Source organism: Phaenicophaeus curvirostris, chromosome 10 (assembly GCF_032191515.1).
Source record: "Phaenicophaeus curvirostris isolate KB17595 chromosome 10, BPBGC_Pcur_1.0, whole genome shotgun sequence".
NCBI lineage: Eukaryota > Metazoa > Chordata > Aves > Cuculiformes > Cuculidae > Phaenicophaeus > Phaenicophaeus curvirostris.
The window spans coordinates 10,422,273-10,441,435 of record NC_091401.1 but is presented as its reverse complement, the minus strand read 5'-3'; the positions used below and the strand labels follow the sequence as shown (position 1 = coordinate 10,441,435).

The 19,163-nt window shown below is 40.1% G+C and overlaps 1 protein-coding gene across 6 annotated transcripts in view; it reads right to left on the bottom strand.

Moving 5' to 3' along the window:
• TRIP12 (thyroid hormone receptor interactor 12) overlaps positions 1-19,163 on the bottom strand; it is a 73,344-nt gene that overhangs the window by 41,856 nt on the left and 12,325 nt on the right. For 4 of the 6 annotated variants that reach the window (XM_069864905.1, XM_069864907.1, XM_069864908.1 and 1 more), the window contains exons 2-3: positions 8,847-8,993; positions 295-420 (exon numbers count right to left, since the gene is read on the bottom strand). In XM_069864905.1, coding sequence (XP_069721006.1) covers positions 295-420; positions 8,847-8,944 — 224 coding nt within the window. In that variant the 5' untranslated portion in view covers positions 8,945-8,993. The remainder of the gene's footprint in view (positions 1-294; positions 421-8,846; positions 8,994-19,163) is intronic. The other 2 variants (XM_069864909.1, XM_069864910.1) reach the window with 1 other exon arrangement.

Here is a 19,163-nt window from a genome sequence, read left to right as displayed (position 1 = left end):
AATCTTCCCCCAGCATGAAGCAGGAAAAGAGAAGAGATATCTAACACTTCAGAACTAGTTACACAGAAATTCTTTTCTCCCCATCACTGATGGAATGCTATTAGTTGGTGAATTTGAAAAACAAAACACAAACAGAATACAAACCACTGAAATATATCCACCAAATACAATACCTACATTAGTCAAAACTGATTAGTCATACATTTTCCAAGAACTCTGTATAACAAGGTATATTACATACAATTGTGAAGCACAAACAACACTGGTTAACATAGGAATATGAAGTACAATTACCTTTTAGATAAGTGTCCCTTGGACTGCTCAGAAGTAGTATTAGACTGCACTTTGGGTGTCTTTGAAATAGATTTTCTACTCTCAGGAGGGCTATGAGCCTTATGTTTTGCCTGCCCTAAATGTGACCTGTCAGCAGAAAGTCAAAACAGAAAGCTATCAGGATACCAAGATACAGCTATAAGCCCATAGGTGGAATTATTATTTATTTTTGGACCATTTACAAATATTTGTTTACAGCTTCCAACCTTACCGTATCAACATTAACATAGTATTTCAAAAGAATCTGCTGGTGCAGTTACAAATTTCTACCAGGGTAACTGTTTTGTAAAGCACATAATTTAGTCATTTTAAATGAATAAAACATGCTCATACATGAGCTAAGCAGATAAACCCAATTTTTTTCTGCTGTGCAAGGCTACTGAATTATTCACTTACACCTTAGGTTCCCACAATAAGACACAAGACTAAAGCACCTGTCAAAGACCTCTTCTCAGAAGTAGTTACATACTCATCCAGCTCAAGATCCCATGCATCTAGACTTTAACAAGTTACAACTGTTTACAAGCTTGACTCCCTGCTCTTCAGCTTGAAAAAAAAATCAAATGCTTGGAATTGGAATGCAACCAGTTCTACTTGGTAGGAAAGCTCAACCCTGCCAATTATCCTCTGGCTGCAGATCCACCAATTCAAAGTATTGAGGAAAGAGGAATAAAGAAATGGATGCTACCAATAAAGGCAGTCAGATGAGACAAGAAATCCGGGATGTCAAAAAAAGAAATGAGTTGCACATAGATAAGCTACAAGGTCTTCCAAGCAGCCCTCAGCTGCAAAAAAAAAGTTCATTAAACAAGCTCTGACTGGAGGACAAAGGCCACAGTATACCATAGGAAAAATAAAAAACAAAAAACAAAAAACCCCAAAGTTACAGCTTTACACATTCCATGTTTATTTCCAATACCAAATCAGAATTGCCATCTGCAAGACACTGAAGAAACAGCTCATCAACATTTTAAACTGCCCAGTATAAACACTTGCTAAGGCAAGAGACATCTCACTTGTAGTTCCCTGGACAAAAACACACTTTTGACGCAGCAGTCACCAGGAACACTCGGTTACACACCCCAAGCACCATCAACCTTCATGAAGCCTCAAACTAGCCTAGTAGTGACTCTGAATATTTCAGTGTTTCGAAGTTACACAACTGCTGCCTAGATATCCATATGCTATTAACCCAGGTTATCTAGTCCTTTGAGCTGAGCTATGCAAATGTCTTTGAATCACCTGAGGGAAAAGGGAAGAAACACAGACTTCAGATTTAAGTGTCTTGCTCCAACCCATGACCCCAAACATTAAGAAGTTAAGGCCACAAGAGTAAATGAAAGAGGTGTAAGAATTCTACAAGCTTACAAATAGCTTTCACCAACCAGATGCCAGAAATCTAGTAACAAAGGCAGGACTAAGTCTACCATTGACCAGAATGTTTCACTGTCCTCTTACAGATCACACAAACTGAAACAAACATAAACCCAAGTAGGAAAAAAGTATCAAGTCTAATCACCTAAGTGATAATCACACGATAATTCGCTTACAGTGGAAATGCTAGAGCTTCAGTAATATGATGGTTTTTCTTGATAACTTCCCTTCCTCTGTTTTCTTCCCAAGTATTCTTATTTAGGCAGTTATTCAAACTGATGAATGCACCTAGACAGCACATAGTCTACTGAACTGAGCACCTGCATGTGAATTACAGTGTGTATCAGCAGACAGCTAGTGTTTTACAAACAGTTTTATACCAATGCACAATTTATGTGGACAAAAAAGCTACGGCCATGTCCTCATTACCGTGTGTAATGTAACAAACAGACTATTTGCACTTCCTTATCCAAACTACCACTAGAAGTAATGCCCACCACCAGAGCAAGAAGGTTACAATGGAAACAATGAATGGGGTGTCAAAATTGATGAGGACGTTTTTTAAAAGTTATTTTTAAAGACCCACTGGTACTCTCATTTCTTATTCTTTGAGTTTCACCATCCACCTTGCACACGCTGTAAAGAGAAAGTACACAAGACAACAGCAATTGTACACGCAGTAGCACGTCAGTTAAAAGGAACACGATATTAACTCCCCTCCTCTAAGATGTATACCATGGCAAACAGACTGACAGTTTACAGGCTGCAGGATTAAGTTAAAAGAATTTTAACTATACACCAGCTAACAAGTATCAATGTCCCAATTTCTATTAAGGTTGTGACAACTTGCTTAAGGTCTCATTCAAAGTTAACTTACATGCAAAGGTAGTAACAACACTCAGAGCTATAAATAAAAAGCATAAAGAAGCTATGAAAGGCAGATGGACAGCTGGATAACTGAGTCATAAAGATCATAAGCTACCTCTACTTCTACCCATAAGTCAAGGTTTTTAACTCATAACTCAGCCAGCTACAAGCTCTTTGTTATTTTCCATTAATGCAACATTCATTCAGAAGGATTTTTTTTGAGGGGGGAGGGGGGGAGGAGGGAGAAGGCAAGGTGTTCCCCACAATTTAAATACAGTTTCATAACCCATTCCAAGGTTTCACTCTAGTGGTCAAAGCTGTCTGCTGATACAAATTGCAATTCACACGCAGATGCTCAGTTCAGAGAAGCACAGGAAGAGCAATTGACAAGCAACGGACCAGTTTGCAGTGTTCATATAAACCATCTCCTGGAAACTCACAACCCTTAGCCTTAGCAAAGACATAAGAAAGAACCAATTGGAACTTGTCCTCAGACTGATTCCCTGCTTATTAAAAAAAAAAAAAATACCTTTTGAAGTTATTTAATAAACAAAGTGTTTCATCTAAGTCATGTTCTCAGCAGCTGACAGTTAGGCATTAAACGCTTCAAATATCAAGTCTGCAAAACTAAATACCCTTTTACTTCTGTCATAAGTGAGATAAAAAGAAGCAATAGCATAGATGAAAGAAGCTGTGTAAAAAAAAATAGTCTCTCCTCAGAAATATTCCACCTGCCTTCCCCACCAATTTAAACATGAAATTTAGTGTTTACACAAGTCTCAGGTAAGGCATTAACAGCTGTTATACTATTAAAACTAGCCCAAACCCAACTTCTGTTCAGAATGAGAGTAGTATAACTGGGAAAATAATTCCTTTTGCATTAGTATTTGAAGGAGGTAAGGCTAAAAGTGTTTCTCAGGTTCTGACTTATACTAATGTCTGTATGCAGCTAACAACGATCCCTTCTTTCTCACTTAGCCTTCAATTCCAAATGCAGAAGAACACGTATATATTATATAACACAGATTAAAAGATAAGTGCCACTTGCATTTCATGCCAGTTTGCAGCAGGAGTAGATAGTTCTAGTTCAAAGGAACACTTCCATTACTCCATTTCAATCTACTGAAACATTGCTTACAACTGAAAGGAATAGACAAATACATCACTTTCAGGAAAGATCTTATTGTGAGCCTCACAATATCACTTCCAAATTGCTCCCATGCAAAGTAAACATTATGGCATCACTGGGAACCAAAGCCACAAGGGCACAATCCTTCAACATGCATGGTGACAATGCAGATGCAGAATCTATAAAGTGACAGTACATACCTTCCACCCCCTCCTCCTGCCCCCATTTAAAGAGTGCTCTCATTAATGCATCTGCTTCCCACGCCTCTTCGGTTTACTGCTGCAAAGGGAAGCTTTAGTACCATTATTACTTCCTCAAAAACCTGCAAAGAGTCATCCTTCCCTGTTGGAACGGGTCCAGAGGAGGGCGACAGGGACAGTCAGAGGACAGGAGCACCTCTTATACAAGGACAGGCTCTGACAAGATCTTATAAGGGCCTTCCAGTACCAGAAAGGGGCATACAAAGCTGGGGAGGGACTTTTTACGAAGGCATGTAGTGATAGGACTAAGGGGAATGGCTTTAAAATGGAGGGGAGAGATTTAGACTATGCATAAGGTGGAAATTCTACACAATGAAGGTGGTGGGGCACTGGCACAGGTTGCTCAGGGAAGTTGTGGCTGCCCCATTCCTGGAGTTGTTCAAGGCCAGGTTGGATGGGGCCTTGAGCAGCCTGATCTAGTGGGAGGTGTCCCTGCCCATGGCAGGGGGTTGGAATTAGATGATCTTTTAGGTCCCTTCCAACTCATTCTATGATTCAATGGAAAATGCAGGAAGAGATACTTCAGATAGGGGTTCATGCTGTACAGCTAGGAAGGTGCCATCTTAGCAGGAAAGCTACATTCAGTGGATAACACTGAATACTTTCCAGTCTGGTAGCAAAGGCAATAAGAACTGTAATATCCACAAGAGCAGGAAGTCATCCAAAGCACAAAGTTATTTTAACATCACTACTACCAAAGTGAATCATCAAGATTAGCCAAACTTCACCAAAGCCAGTTTTGTTATTGCACATACATGAAGGGAAAACAGGCCACCAGGTTTCCAAACACACATCCCTTGCCTATTTTTGGAAAAAACACTCATTGTAGATCCCAAGTTCACTTCCAATTCATGCTACAACAATCTTTCTGTGTTGTCTAAGAACCTAGCACCACTGTAAAAAACAAACACTCAATGTTCTTTTCAAGTTACTGTGTTCAGTGTGAAATTGCTAGTAAAACTCCAGCAGAAAACACATCACAGGCTTATTTTGACTGCAAGTATTGATGTTATTAGGGTGACATCAAATAAGTCCAGTCCAGAAGGAAGCGTGTTTGCGTTGTTGCTACCAGGTTAAGCCAAATCCGTCAGTATTTGATATCAAAGGAAAATACTTTATTTCTATTTTACATACGACATCAGAAAGGAGTTTGGAATTTCCAAAGCCTTCATGCAAGCGAGCAGTAGCCACCCACCAAGTTAAATTAATAAAGTTTCAACAAAAGGCCTTTAAGCTGCAGAAGGGTCAGAGACTATAGAATGCATACATTAGCATTTCAGCCTGGGAGGGATTCCATTCTCCAGCCTCTCCTTTTTAACACCTTCCTCAACAGAAGCCTGTCATAGCTTTCACTCTGTCAGAGTCAGAGGCCAAGTTAAGGCGTATCACAAAGCCATGTGGCTACACTAACAATGGTGATACATTAACATTAGATTAGCAAACTTCACATCAGAGTCTGAAATTCCAGTACAAGCCACAATCTGCACAAAAGGATCAAGCTTCTGTCACTTAACTGGTATTTTGAGAACACATGTACCTTCGCCCCAAGAAAGCTTTAAGAAAAAAGCTATTGCATTTCCAGCACTTAGAAACCTATTTATACAAAGCAAACAATCAAGTACACAAGTTCAGGCATTAGAGACTTGTCCTTGCTTGAAGGGTTATGATTGTGTACCTATGACCAAAGTGAAGTAACTTCCACCAACACTTTAGAAGGTGTGGCCCTTCAGTTTGCTTACAAATTTTGTGGCTAATTTTAGGCATGAAGCAACAACCCCCTACAGACCCACTTTACTGCTTAGTTCACTCCACAAAACTAGAGGTTTTGTTGTGCAGGGTTTGGGGGAGGTTTTTTATATTCGTGTATTGGGGTTTTTTAAGAAACACGTGGATATAACTCAAGTGCTTCAAGACCACTGCATGATGTTAGCCAAAACACAGCAAGTGAAGACAACAGATTTGCTTCCAAAGAACATTTCCAACGCCAACTAGAACACTAACATAGATGCATCCTAAGTTCACAGTTACATGCACAATATGAGCACACTGCCGAAATTGCTCTTTCCACAGTTTGTTCATTCAATCTACATGATTTAACAGATAAAATTGAAGAGTGTCACTTCACAGATGACAAATCAGAGAGACTGGAAATAAATTAGTATCAAGTGTCCCAAGAAAACTAATTCAAGACAAAGTGTGTTTGGTTCTGGGGGCTTTTTGTTTGTGGGGTTCTTTTGGTTTTGGTTTGTTGGTTTGTTTCTTCAATACAGCAGCCAAAGCAATGTGTGCCACCAGAGTACAGCAAAGCAAAACAAAGAAGGTACATCAAGCTGAACTCTAAACCCTCCTATGCACTGTTTAGCAGCAGAACTAGAACATACTGACCCACTGCATCCTAGATGCACAGAAGAACGAGTCCTAAGATTCATCACAGGATCACAGGTTTGGTTGGAAAAGGGAAAAGACTTTTGAGATAGAGTTCAACTGCACCTGTCCAATACTAAACCAGATCCCTGAGCACCTCATCCACCCAGCTTTTAAATATCCCCAAGGATGGGGACTCAACCACCTCCCTGGCCAGCCTCTGCCAGTGCTCGAGAACCCTTTTGGTGAAGAAATCTCTCCTAATGTCTAATCTGAACCTCCCCTGGCACAACTTGAAGCCATTCCCTCTCATCCGGTTGCCTGTCACTTGGGAGAAGAGACCAACACCCACCTTGCTACAACCTTCTTTCAGAGAGTTGTAGACAGTGATGAGGTCTCCTCTCAGCCTCCTTTTCTCCAGGCTAAACAGCCCCAGTTCCCTCATTTGCCTCTCCCAAGGCTTGTTCTCCACCCCCTTCACCAGCTTCATTGCCCTTCGCTGGATGTGTTCCAGTCTCTCAATGTCCTCTTTATAGTGAGGGGCCCAAAATTGAACACAATCTGTGTCTAAGGAGAAGCAACCAGCTAAAAAGCAACTGTTACCCAAGAGCCTGTCTCTTTCTGCTTCATGTGCAAATCTTTCAAGAACCTCAAAGAGGTGTCTTACATGGTTCCTTGTATAAGAGCCATCTCTGCCCAACATTTTCAAGTGGAATATAAAAGACACTAAGAGAAACAGAATTTGTCATGAAGTTTATGTTAACCATCATACTTTATCCAGGCCTTTTATATGCTTTGTCAATAAAAAAAAAAAAATGCTTCTTCATAGATGGAAAGGCAGAGGAGGTCCTGTTCTAAAGAAGCCACATTTTCAAAGAGGAATGTAAGCTTCCATCCTCTTTACTTAAGCAAAGAGCTTTGGTTATAATAAAGGTCTAATGTAGTTCAGGAGCGTATACACTCATACTCACGTAAGTCTGACACAGATTTGGGGGTGAAGGGAAGAAGTCCAGTCATTTAAGACAAGATGCATCTTGAATCATTGTGTGATAGCATAAGTAACAGATCACAATTCATTGGATTACTAACTTTATTATAGGAAAATAGTGCTACTCCTATAATTCTTTAATTTGTCTGACTTGCTGTAAAGCTGCTTCCTAGCAGCTCTACTCTTCAACAAAATCTGAGTACACAGTAGATATCAGAAGAACCACCTCTTCCCTGCCCAAACAGCTTGCCTCTAGTTCATTATTTCAGAGAGCTGGTTATTCACCCCAGAACAAATTCAGCGTAAAAGGAAAGAGTTGATAAGGCAATACCTAACACATCCATTCAGATGTAGAGACAACATAATGGAATGAAGGTCTCACTGTGCTTCAGTTGAAGGAGTATTTGAAAACAATTCTAGCTTGCAAAATAATCGGCTACATAAGGCAACTTCCCCCTCCTCATATTTCAGAAGCCCAGGACAGAAGTCTTATTTATCATCTGGTTTTACATTTTTGCAGTAGAGACTAGCTTAGAAGCGAAGCTCCATTCTGCAGATTCAACCATAGCCTTTCCCAAGGTTTCTCAGAACAGCCAGCCTCCTTCATCCATTCAACAGTAACCTTGTTCTCAGTTAAGACTATTAAGACACACACCTTGTCTTCATCACACATTATAGCGCAATGCCTTCAAGAGTAAAAAATTAATTTTCTGCCACTGACCCAGAGTATTTTAATACTTTTATACCAAACTATCCAAGCCCAAAATATACATATTCAAACAACTGCACCAGGAAGACCTCTGATGAAACAGAATACAGACAGAAGCTGCCTAACATGATACCACAGCCTTTCTTCGTTAGACTAATATTTTAACAAGAATAAAGGAAGACATAACCATACAGGCTTCACTCAGATGAAGACTCTTAATTCCTTAAAGGATATAAGAATAACTGCACAGTCAGCATCCATCAAAAAGCTTAAAGAATTTTTTTTGTTCCTCATTGTAGAGGCAACCACTTACAGAATAAATACAACCTGGTCCCCTTGTTCACTACTACAAGCATATTACAGGATGGCAAATCTTTTCTTGAGTTATTCAAAAGCTGCATAGGATTAACATGCAGTGCAAGGGAACAGAGAAGTGCCAGTTATTCAGTCTTCTCTAATGGGGACACATTTTCCCATATTTCACACACCAGTCTCCCCGTACTCCTCACTCCATATTTTTGTTACTAGGGAAGGATGAGGGGGATAGAATTTGTTACTATTTGTAACTGAGCTTTATTCCACAGATCACAGTTTTTCCCCCACATATCTACTACTGGTATCCTAGCTGAACATGCATGATGGTGAGGAGTTACCCCCTGCTTTAATCCCACATGATAATATTACAAAAAGTATTTTGGGGGCTAAAAGATTTTACACAAGTTTCTGTGCTTGGATTGCTCGGTGGAAAGCTTCATTCTCTAATTAGATCATATCAATTTTGCTTTTATGCATGAAAACACACTCATAGATAACAAGTCATACCTTCTTCCTACTGCGTCGTCTTGTGGCTGGACCCCAGCAGTGTTCCTCTGTGAACGTCGCAGTGACCCCCCTGGATTGTTATTAGGCCGGTTGGACATTGGCACCTCTCTCCTGAAGGGACATACCCTTTCTAGACACTATCATTCACTGAAAGACAAAATAGAGAGAGAGTCATAAGGCATGTGGCACGAAGACTCACAGCTACGCCTCAAGAAGCAAGTGTAAAATGCTTTTGTATTAAGTTTTTGATTAAACAATAACCTTTAAACAATTTTTAGTTAAAAGACACAAGGATCACAATTCTAGAACGTTTGGATCCTTCATGCAGAGCAACCAGTTTTCAGTATACATAGCATACAGATGACCTATTGGACCTTCAAAGGTCCCTTCCAACCCAAACTGCTATACAATTCTATGACAACCCACTGCTTTTCTGGCAGACTCCTGTAATTATTTTAAAGGAGACAAGACAAAACAAACATGCAACTTAGGAGAACCTGTATTAGTCAACGTTATGGAAAACCACACTAACTAGTAAAACTCAATGGTTGATAGAATACTTAAGTATTTTAACTCTCATCATGAGCAATGGCAATGCCAGTTTCACAGATAAGCAGCAGTATCCACAAGATTACAGAAGTAACTTAATTATGGTGCTTTTAAACCAGCTTCTTTCTCTCATCAGATTTATTCAACTAGCACAGAGATACACAGTAATTCAGGAAAAAAAATCAAGCTATATAAGCAAGAAGTTCTTACTCTTGAGAGTTTACTGGGAAAAGGTTTTTGAGACAGAATAATTAATAAGAGCACACAATTATTTTTTAAAAATAATCAATAGGATGGTTTTATATTGCTGCTTTTGGATTTACTTTGTGACTGCTAGAGACCTACAGGTATTTTGGGAGTTATTTACTGAAGCCTACCACAACATTCCAGCTGCGGTCCTGACAAACAGAGGTATTTCAAGATCAAGCCTCACTCAGCTCCTCAGTGAGGAGAGGTAACTTGTATCCTCTGCTAGATTGGTATTTCTAGACAGAGAGCATAGCAACAGGGCCACAACCAGCAAATCCAGTTTTACTGTTTCTAATTGCATGGAATCTGGTAAAAAGGTATTTGCAGGTGGAAAAAAAAAGCCACAAGAAAAAATAAACACAAGTTGAAGAACACAATAGCCTATAAGTTAATTCAGTATCTATTGTATCTATAGCACAGTCAGCAAGAAGTCTGCCAGGAAAGAGTTTAAAACATTCTAGCTGCAGATAACTAAGGCTCAGTTCAGATTCTAATGCCTCTAATAAAATACAGTCAAGCACTGGCATTGTCAGTAAAGCCACACAATGCTTGATGACTGTCTCTTCCTCTGAAAGAGCCTATAGAAGCAAAGAAAAGTGAGTAAGGAAAAAAAAAAGAATGCTAAATAATTCCATTTTATTGTAGAGCATAAGAAATCAGGCACATAAACGGGTATTATGCAAAGCATTAGCTCCCATAACCAGCACAATGCCCATGTATATCATCATAGACACCTGCACGGCACCAGAAATCAGTGCTCAGGATTGTTAGCTGAGATTCAGTCTTGTCACACTGTAATGATGCAACCTACTACGAAAAGCTCCCAGTAAGCATGCCAGAAGTATTTTAAACAAGCTCCAGGAATCAAATAAGAACACAAATTGAACAGAATAATTGCTCCTCATCCTAGTTCCTACATCACACAAATTAAAAGCATGTTCTTTGTGTTCATCCACTAAGAGGTCCAACACAGCAGCTGACAGCAACAGCAAAAAGTACGATTAATTAGCAAATCATTACCTTTACCTCATTTTTTTTATCTTATGCCTAAAAACTTGAAAGAAGAGCACAAAATACCCAATCCCACAAAACACAGATGATCAATGAACCTTGTATCCAGAAGCCTTGATGACTGGGGAAGTTGAGAGCGCTGTAAATCCTACTTCTCAGAAGCTGAGCTTTCATTCTTCCTGATTATTTCTCTTATCCTGAACTCCTTAATCATAGCAAATATTCCCACTAACAGAAAGGTGTAAAGCTTTTAAGTAATACCTGACACTTTGCGTTTACAGCTTTAGAGCACAAAAAGATCTACAATGGAACAGAAAAAGCCTGCTACAGCTGAAAGTTATCGCAGCTTGCTGGTGCGGCTGGACACTCAGGTTAAGGAAAACATCAGTGCTAGCATTCCCTGCAGAGTACCCCGTAGATGCAAGACAATGAGCCTGGCATTAACCAAGCTGAAAGCTGACCAAGGTTCCAGCACTACACTTAAGGGCTCTGGCTGAAGTTCATCACCAGCACTATCAAATGCTGTTGTGCATTCTCTTCATTTGGTGTTTGAATACAAAGAAATAAAAAAACATCTCTCCACAAACATGAGCAAGGAGACATGTTTCCTGCATTTTCTGAAAGGTGTGAGTACTGCCTTCTCCTGTACAAGGTCACCTGAGCTTGAAATCTGGTACTAATGCCAAACTACCCGTCATACTATGAAATGGTTGCCCTAGATGGTTGTCACAAACTGACTACAAGAAGAATGTACATTCCAGCAGGTTTCATTCTGCAAGGAGCAACGCTCACTCTAGAGCTCCACAAGGTCAACCACATGCTTTCCCACCCAGGGCCAGGACATGGGCTCCTCCAAACACCGTAAGAGTTATCTGAAAACAAGAATCATGCAGGCAATCCTGATGCTGTCTAGAGAAACTTTAGTTTAATGTTGATCTGTCTGGGTCAGCCAGCCACTTCATGCTTAGGAGCTATGCAGGACAGGATGCTACATACACCTGGTATTTTCAGCTGTGTACAAGAATGAAAGCAGTTTTATCCTGCAGGGCATTTGTCAAGTCAAGATGATGTCCAGAGTTACCTTCTATATTGAAACCTCTCCACTTAACTACATTTCTTATTGTATATTGTATTAACCATATGATTTCCAGTTTACCTCTAAATAAAATGGTGATTCACGGTCCAGCTATGTTGTTTAACATCAAAACATTACCTGAAGTCTCACTACAAGTATCTGAAGCCACACATTACCATGCACCCAGTTAGTTCAGCAGGGAAGAAAACTTTAGTGTGTCACAACTGCTTCTTCTACATTCTAAAACAACAAAACAGCCACAAGATTCCTGGATGTGAACTGTTCTCATTCAGGCTTTTTCCTCCATCTGTAGGCCTCACTTCCAGCACTTGGCCTATTCTGTCCTCTCTTTAGATACCCAAATTCAAAGGAGATCCACAACTCAGTATATCAGCTGAATATACCAGTGCCGTCCCATCCCATTTTAAGACCATTTTCTCACCTACATATTCTCCCCACACCCACAGTAAGAAAAAGCTGGAACTGTACATCCAACCAAAGCACAAAGGTTGACAAGCTTTGCGATTTGAGGACTTGAAGTTCAGATCTTCTAGCATAAAGTTTTCTGTAAATAAACCATCTTAATGTTTCACAACTCCATATTCCTAACTGTAAGGATTCCAAAGCATTGGCCCATAGACGTCCTCCTTGTAAGCAGACTCTTTAGATGAATTCTAAAAACCAGCATTTCAAATAAACTCAACAATCTCCTGAAGACAGCTAACAGCATTGGCATCTAATTGTTATTATCTTGCATAGTACTCTTGAGTTTCAATAAAGACTTTCATTACCTTTAATGGTTGTCTTTGTTACTGTACAGGAAAGCAACCAGAAATAATTTCTGTAGACTTAATATGCCTATTAGAAACAAGATCACTAATGTATAGCTACACTGCTCTGAGATTCCACAAGAACACAAAGTGCAAAAACCACTAGTCAGTTTGCAGTGAAGCCTTTACCTTTCCTTTCGTGGAAAAGCCAACAGGAAGAGGACGACACTTTTCCATAACTTTGAAGCAGACGAAACGGACAAATGTAGAACAAGCTTGTATCAGCTTTTACTTAACACCCAGAAGCACTCCTTGAAAGATACTATGATGTAGGCTACAGAGAGGAAAAGAGAATGAGTAAACTGAAGCACTCCAACAGGCTTTATGGCCACTGATCACAAAGCAAACCAGTAACAAATGGAATTGAAGCTTTCACAAGAAAAGGGCTCTCTTAATCAATTTGGGTGAGACCTAGAACATGTTCAGTTTTCTATGTTGTTTTTTTTGTTGTTGTTGTTGTTTGTCTTCTGAGGTTTAAGTTTCTTGCAAGAGTCTTAGTAGTAAAAAAATTTTTCAGTCTTGCACTCCAATTTCCTGAACACTTAAGGATACACCTAGCACCTCTGCCCATAATATTCCATTATAACGCCCATTATCTACTCAGAGTTGAGCATACTGGCCAGCATACTTGCTCTTCTGTACCTCAGACCAAAAACCAGTAGCTTACTTAATGCTGATGCAGCAAACCAGCCTCTCAAAATTGCAGACTTACAGCCCTGATGTCAGTACTATGCAAAACAGGGAAAATCAAAAGACAGGAGGATGTTTATATGCCTTGTAAGTCCAGAACATTTTCTTCCATTAAGCTGCACATCTCTCCAGACAGAACTCAGAGTTCAGCAGATTTAGCAGAAAATGTTAAGTCTAAGACTTGAGATTGCATTGATTCACAGAATGGTTTGGTTGGAAAATACCTTTGAGATAGAGTTCAACTGCACCTGTCCAATACTAAACCAGATCCCTGAGCACCTCATCCACCCAGCTTTTAAATATCCCCAAGGATGGGGACTCAACCACCTCCCTGGCCAGCCTCTGCCAGTGCTCGAGAACCCTTTTGGTGAAGAAATCTCTCCTAATGTCTAATCTGAACCTCCCCTGGCACAACTTGAAGCCATTCCCTCTCATCCGGTTGCCAGTTACTTGGGAGAAGAGACCAACACCCACCATGCTACAACCTCCTTTCAGGGAGTTGTAGACAGTGATGACATTTCCCCTCAGCCACTTCTTCTCCCGGCTAAACAGCCCCAGTTCCCTCATTTGCCTCTCCCAAGGCTTGTTCTCCAGCCCCTTCACCAGCTTTATTGCCCTCCTCTGAATGCCCTTCTTGAACTGAGACGCACAAAACTTCATCAACTCTATCTGTGACAGATCTAGGTAAAGCAATGTTCTAAATATACAAACATACAACACATGTAAGAGTTGAGACTAATAACAACTAAACTGAAGAACTTACTGTATATGATTCAGCAATTGCTGAATTGTTTTGGACCTACATTACTTCATTTTAAACTGATCTCATAGCTACACCTCATTTTTGCTCACTGCTTACAAGGTTCTCCTCATTTACCTGCAAACATACACACCTATTTTCTTGCTTTGCAAGCAAGTACTTGCCAGCACTCAATCAATTACTTCTACTACTTCACCAGCTGACTCTGAAATTCATTAAGACTTTTTAGTCCAGTTAGTTGCTTCAAACTGAATCTTGTGCAGCTGATTTTGACACAATACACTTTGTTACTGTACTCTCTGAATTCAGAAGTTATCCACTCTGCCTGGTTCTTTCTCCACTGCAGTCATCACCTCCAAACAAATCTCATGTCAAAGCTCCAGGCAGGCCAAAGCTTATGTTTTCAGTTCAGCAGCCTCTCATCCCTTCTGCTTGTAGAAACAGTTCATCAGAAATTTATGGAGCAGGTACAACACCACACTGAACATTCCCTAGGAAAATTCAGCAACACCTCCCAAATTCTCATCACCCCTCCCTTCTTCCCAACAGGAAACTTCTATACACAAACAAGGGAAAAAGATACTGTCCCATCAGCTGCAAGGTGTTGTAAGCTACAGTAAAGTGCATGGGTTTCAATGGTGAAGCCTAGGTTTTTCAGCTGCATAAAGCCTTAAGGTACGACAAGCTTTTCTTCTACTAACATAGGAAGAGCAAGTTCCCACCGACTTTCTTATCTGATTCCATTTTCACCTTCTCCCTATTAACAGCCATAAGCTGTCTCCATGATTTAAAGATGCTAGAGTACACTAAGGCTTACCTGATGTACTGTCTCTAGGGCAAACTCCCCACCCCTCCCAAGGACAAACTCTGAAAAAAGAAACAACTCTGGCCCTGTTCCTCACTGCAATCATGTATTCTCCCAGGAAGCATTCCCTCCCCCTCAGCTCCTCAAATACACAAGCCAGTAACCTTGACTAAGATCAGTAAGCAAGCAAAATGGGCTTGTAAGCTATAGATAGCAAAGGAGTCCACTGAAGACATTACAGACTTTGGACTAGCTCACACGTCCATTTTTACACTTGGTAACTTGAGACAATACAGAAGCTATTAGACAAAGACAGATTTTTCCAAATTGCTAAAAAAAAAAAATGCTTCAGCACAATATTCTTCTTAGACTCATTTACGATGGAAAAGCATAACCATGACTCCAAGCCAGCAAAGCAGTACCCTTACCTACCAACTTCCATTCGACAAGGAGACTGGAAGATATCTGTACAAAAGATACCACAGCTCCAGTGTTGCTAAGAACAGTTTTGTGACAGTGGGAAGACATTTCAAGTTGCAAAAGCTGAACAGCCTTCCCTACTCCAAGCACTCCTGTTGAATTTGAAGTCTGAGACTGCAGACCTTTTGCTGGGCCTGGTGGGGAAGTATTGCTCTCAGTCTTTGAGAGAGCATCAGCTGTGGAGTTTACTATAATCTCTTACAATATTTATTTAAAAGGGTAAATCACAACTTAATTCAAACACTCTGCTCATGTTAAAAAATCCAAATAATTAAGTTGTTGTTCTCCAAACAAGGCAATTATGTTAACTTTCCAGGCCCAAACTAGCTCAATGTAAGTTTCCCATCAGTGTATGGTTTGAATTCAATTCATTAACTAAGGAAGGGAATCCTCTCTCACAGTGGCATAGTGCCAGGACTCAACACTTGAAGAAAATATTCTCATGTTTACAGCATCTGTGGTTTCTTGGTCTTCAGGGCTCACTCCATTTTGGTTTGGGTTTTTAGCGAACTAAATACTAACTTCTGTTGCATAATATAACCAATTCTGTAGCAGGTAAATTTTTGAATTTGTGAACAGAAGAAATTATCTAAAGTGTAATAACCCAGGAACTTCTACAGTCAGTAAAAAACAGTCTGATATGGACAGCGGCAAGTCAGCCAGTAGGAGCTCAGCTTCAGAAGAAGCCTCGAGATATCTAAGCCATCTCAAGTAACATGATAGGTTTGTTATAGCACATGGAGAACAGGCACATACAAACATAGCAAACATCACCTGCAGAACACTGAACCAGTTTTTGACTCTGCTGATAGACTTTTCCCCTCTTCGCACAGCAACAGGAAAGAGAAGGGAAAACTGAAGGACAAGTGCATTCAAAGTTTACTCTTCTGCACACTTGTGTCACAGAGCACAATTTCTCTGCCAAATGGGATCCTATAGCGAGTTTGACTTCACATCTACAGGAACCTTAAACTTATTGTTACTGACAAGCTGCTAGATGGAGAAGCTTACATTACAAGTCTCAGTATGCAATTCTGCTATTTGGTGCTAATACAAGCTTTGTTCCAAATTGTTGACCACAACAGAAATACTACTTTTCCCCCCCTTCAAATTTAGCAAAAGCAACTGTTACCTCCAGGGGATAAGAACGTATTTTCCAGGAGGCAAATTCTGACCAAAACTCTGCTATTTGTACCCAGACTGAATTGATATGAGTTCTTTTGTTTGTGGTAAAACTTCATCTGTCCTTCATTTTCAGCTTTTGTTGAAACCCATGTTTAGTAGGAGCCAAAACTTACTACCTGTGTGGTGCTTAAGCTTTCACTAACAAAAAAACCCATGCTTCCTGGCAAGCTTGAGGGAGAACATTCTCTTCAGAAGAGGGGAATGAATTTGAATGAGGAACTTTACCTTCTGTGAGACAACATGAAGGAAAGCACATAATCCTTCATGAAATACGGATCAGTGATGTTGCCAGAAACGAAGACAAGCTAGCAGATAGGTGGGCAAATTCAGACCAAGTAAATACGTGTGGCCAAGTTGGGGCAGGGGGCATTTATTACCCGCAAGGAAAAAAAAGGTCATCTGAGCAATTAATGCAAATTTCAATTTAGAAGCCTGATTTCAGTATTGTCATGCAAGCAAGCAAAGAAGTACCCAAGATTATGATCTACTTCAAGCCTGCCCAGCCCAATGCTTAATGCCCAGCTGCCTTTGAGTTGCGCAGCTCCATCTAATTCAATGTTATGGGTTTGAATGTAGAACCTACTGCTACAACATCAAGCCTCTTCCCCTTTCTAACCCCATAGGCCAGATGGTGCCTCATTTGCAGTCTGCCACTCACCCACAACTGGCACACATCACCCTTATACAAAACCAAGCGCAATAGTGCTACAAGACAAATACTGATCTGGTACATAGCCATACCCCACCTGCAGAGCCTGTTAGGCAATTCAAGTCCCATGTTGTGGCACAGCAGGTTGCCCGAGCCCTGCCAAGTTCCTAATCAACTTTTGCCAAACTGTCTTAAATTACAGAGAGATCTAGTGAGCTTAGTAATATGGTTTAGCCATCCAAAGTCTAACTAAACATAAGACTGTCTCTGCAGTCTTCTAGACAACTCAAGGGGTAGAAACAAGAACAGAACTTTAATTAGCCACTACAAAGAAGAATTTCAGAGAGCAGATATTACAGAAGTCACTGCTGTAAGAAGAAACAAAAACCAGTTGACATGCACAAGCAGATTAGACAATTGCCACAGATAAACCTAAGATTACAGGTCTGAGGGCATTATGTGGATCTACCTTGAAAACAAGGTAAAGAGGGAAGAGACTGGGTCTTCATTGGTGACATTCAGCTTCAGGTTGAAACAAGTTTATGTATAGAAATGCCAGAAACTGAGAAGCCTGTTCACTCATACTAGCATGTCTTAAAGAGAAAAACCTTAAAGCTAAAAAAAATAATTATTTCCAGGGGAAGGGGAGAAGAGAATATCTACCCAACCAGAATGGGTCTCAACTTTTTGCATCTTCAAAATAACATTTACAAAAGTTTTGGACTAATCGGGAGGAATCGGGAGCTTTCCTTTTGTTTTTCTAATCAGTGATATTTAGCATCAACCCAAGCCAATGTTTGTTGAGGCTTCCTTTCCCAGCCTGTCTCAAGCAGGTTATGCTATCCTCTGGAACAGACTTCCACCCAAATGCTACACAAAAAAAGGTCAAAGGCCCAATGTATAGCAAAATTCCTACGCCACATGACATAATCTGGGAAATAGTTTAATTACAGTTGTTGAGGAAGAAATCCAATTAAAACAGGTTAAGTTTCCGGCTTCCTTAGCACTGGATCTGCACATCGATCTTCAACTATCACAAGGACCCTACAAACAAAGGGATTAAAGCACATTTAATGTTTCCAAACTGGGTAGTGCTCAACCAATGGCATCTTGGAATTGCATGTCACAGGTGCATCTTCTCAAGCAAAGAAAAACAATTTATACACTGACATCATACCTTGCAGTGATGTAATTAAGAAGAAGCTTCAATATGCATACCAAATTACTGACACAGGCACAATTAAAGACATTTACCTCGTATGAAATCATGAGCCAAACTACCTACCAAATAACTGTACAGAGAAACAGAAGAGAAGGTGTGTGTAAAGCTGAACAAAATCAAGTCACACCCAAAGAAACACCCGTTAAACATTAAGGATTAAGCTGTCTCTGGGCTCATCCTATCAATGGATCAGAACTTTACAGTGCTCAGAGCTCTTCTTTCACGGTAACTATATAGAACAACATCAAATATTACCTTCAAAACTGCATTTGAGGAAGGTTCCCACCTTTAAAGTTATGGAAGAAGTTGTCAAAAGCTAGAGTATCAAGACTTATGAAAGAATTAAAACCACTTTATGGCAAACTTCATTGATGAGACTGTTCACTCCACACAAGCACCTTTTCAGTACCTGACAAATAAAACAAGTTTGTGGGGACAAGGCATCGTACACAGGGGTCACAGAGTATGGGAATGGCAAACAAGTGTCCCAGTAACCTGAACAGGGAGAGTCAATATGAACTTGAGCAAATCTAAGTGCTAGAGCCCTTTCAAATGTTTTTTAGCAGGATGCCAGACTTGGTCTTAATTTTAAGTGAGACAAGAACCCATCATCGCAAACTTTAACACAGATGCAGAAGTCTGCCACAAATTCCTCTCTTTCTCCCATATACACAAGTACCACCAGCCCTTTTTTCTGCTTTACCTCCTAGACTTATGTCCTCTCTCCCAGGTTACCCATGCACCTTCCTGGAACAAGCAGCAACTGTTACTATTTCCTTCTTTTATAGTTCACATTAGAAAGTTGACACTAA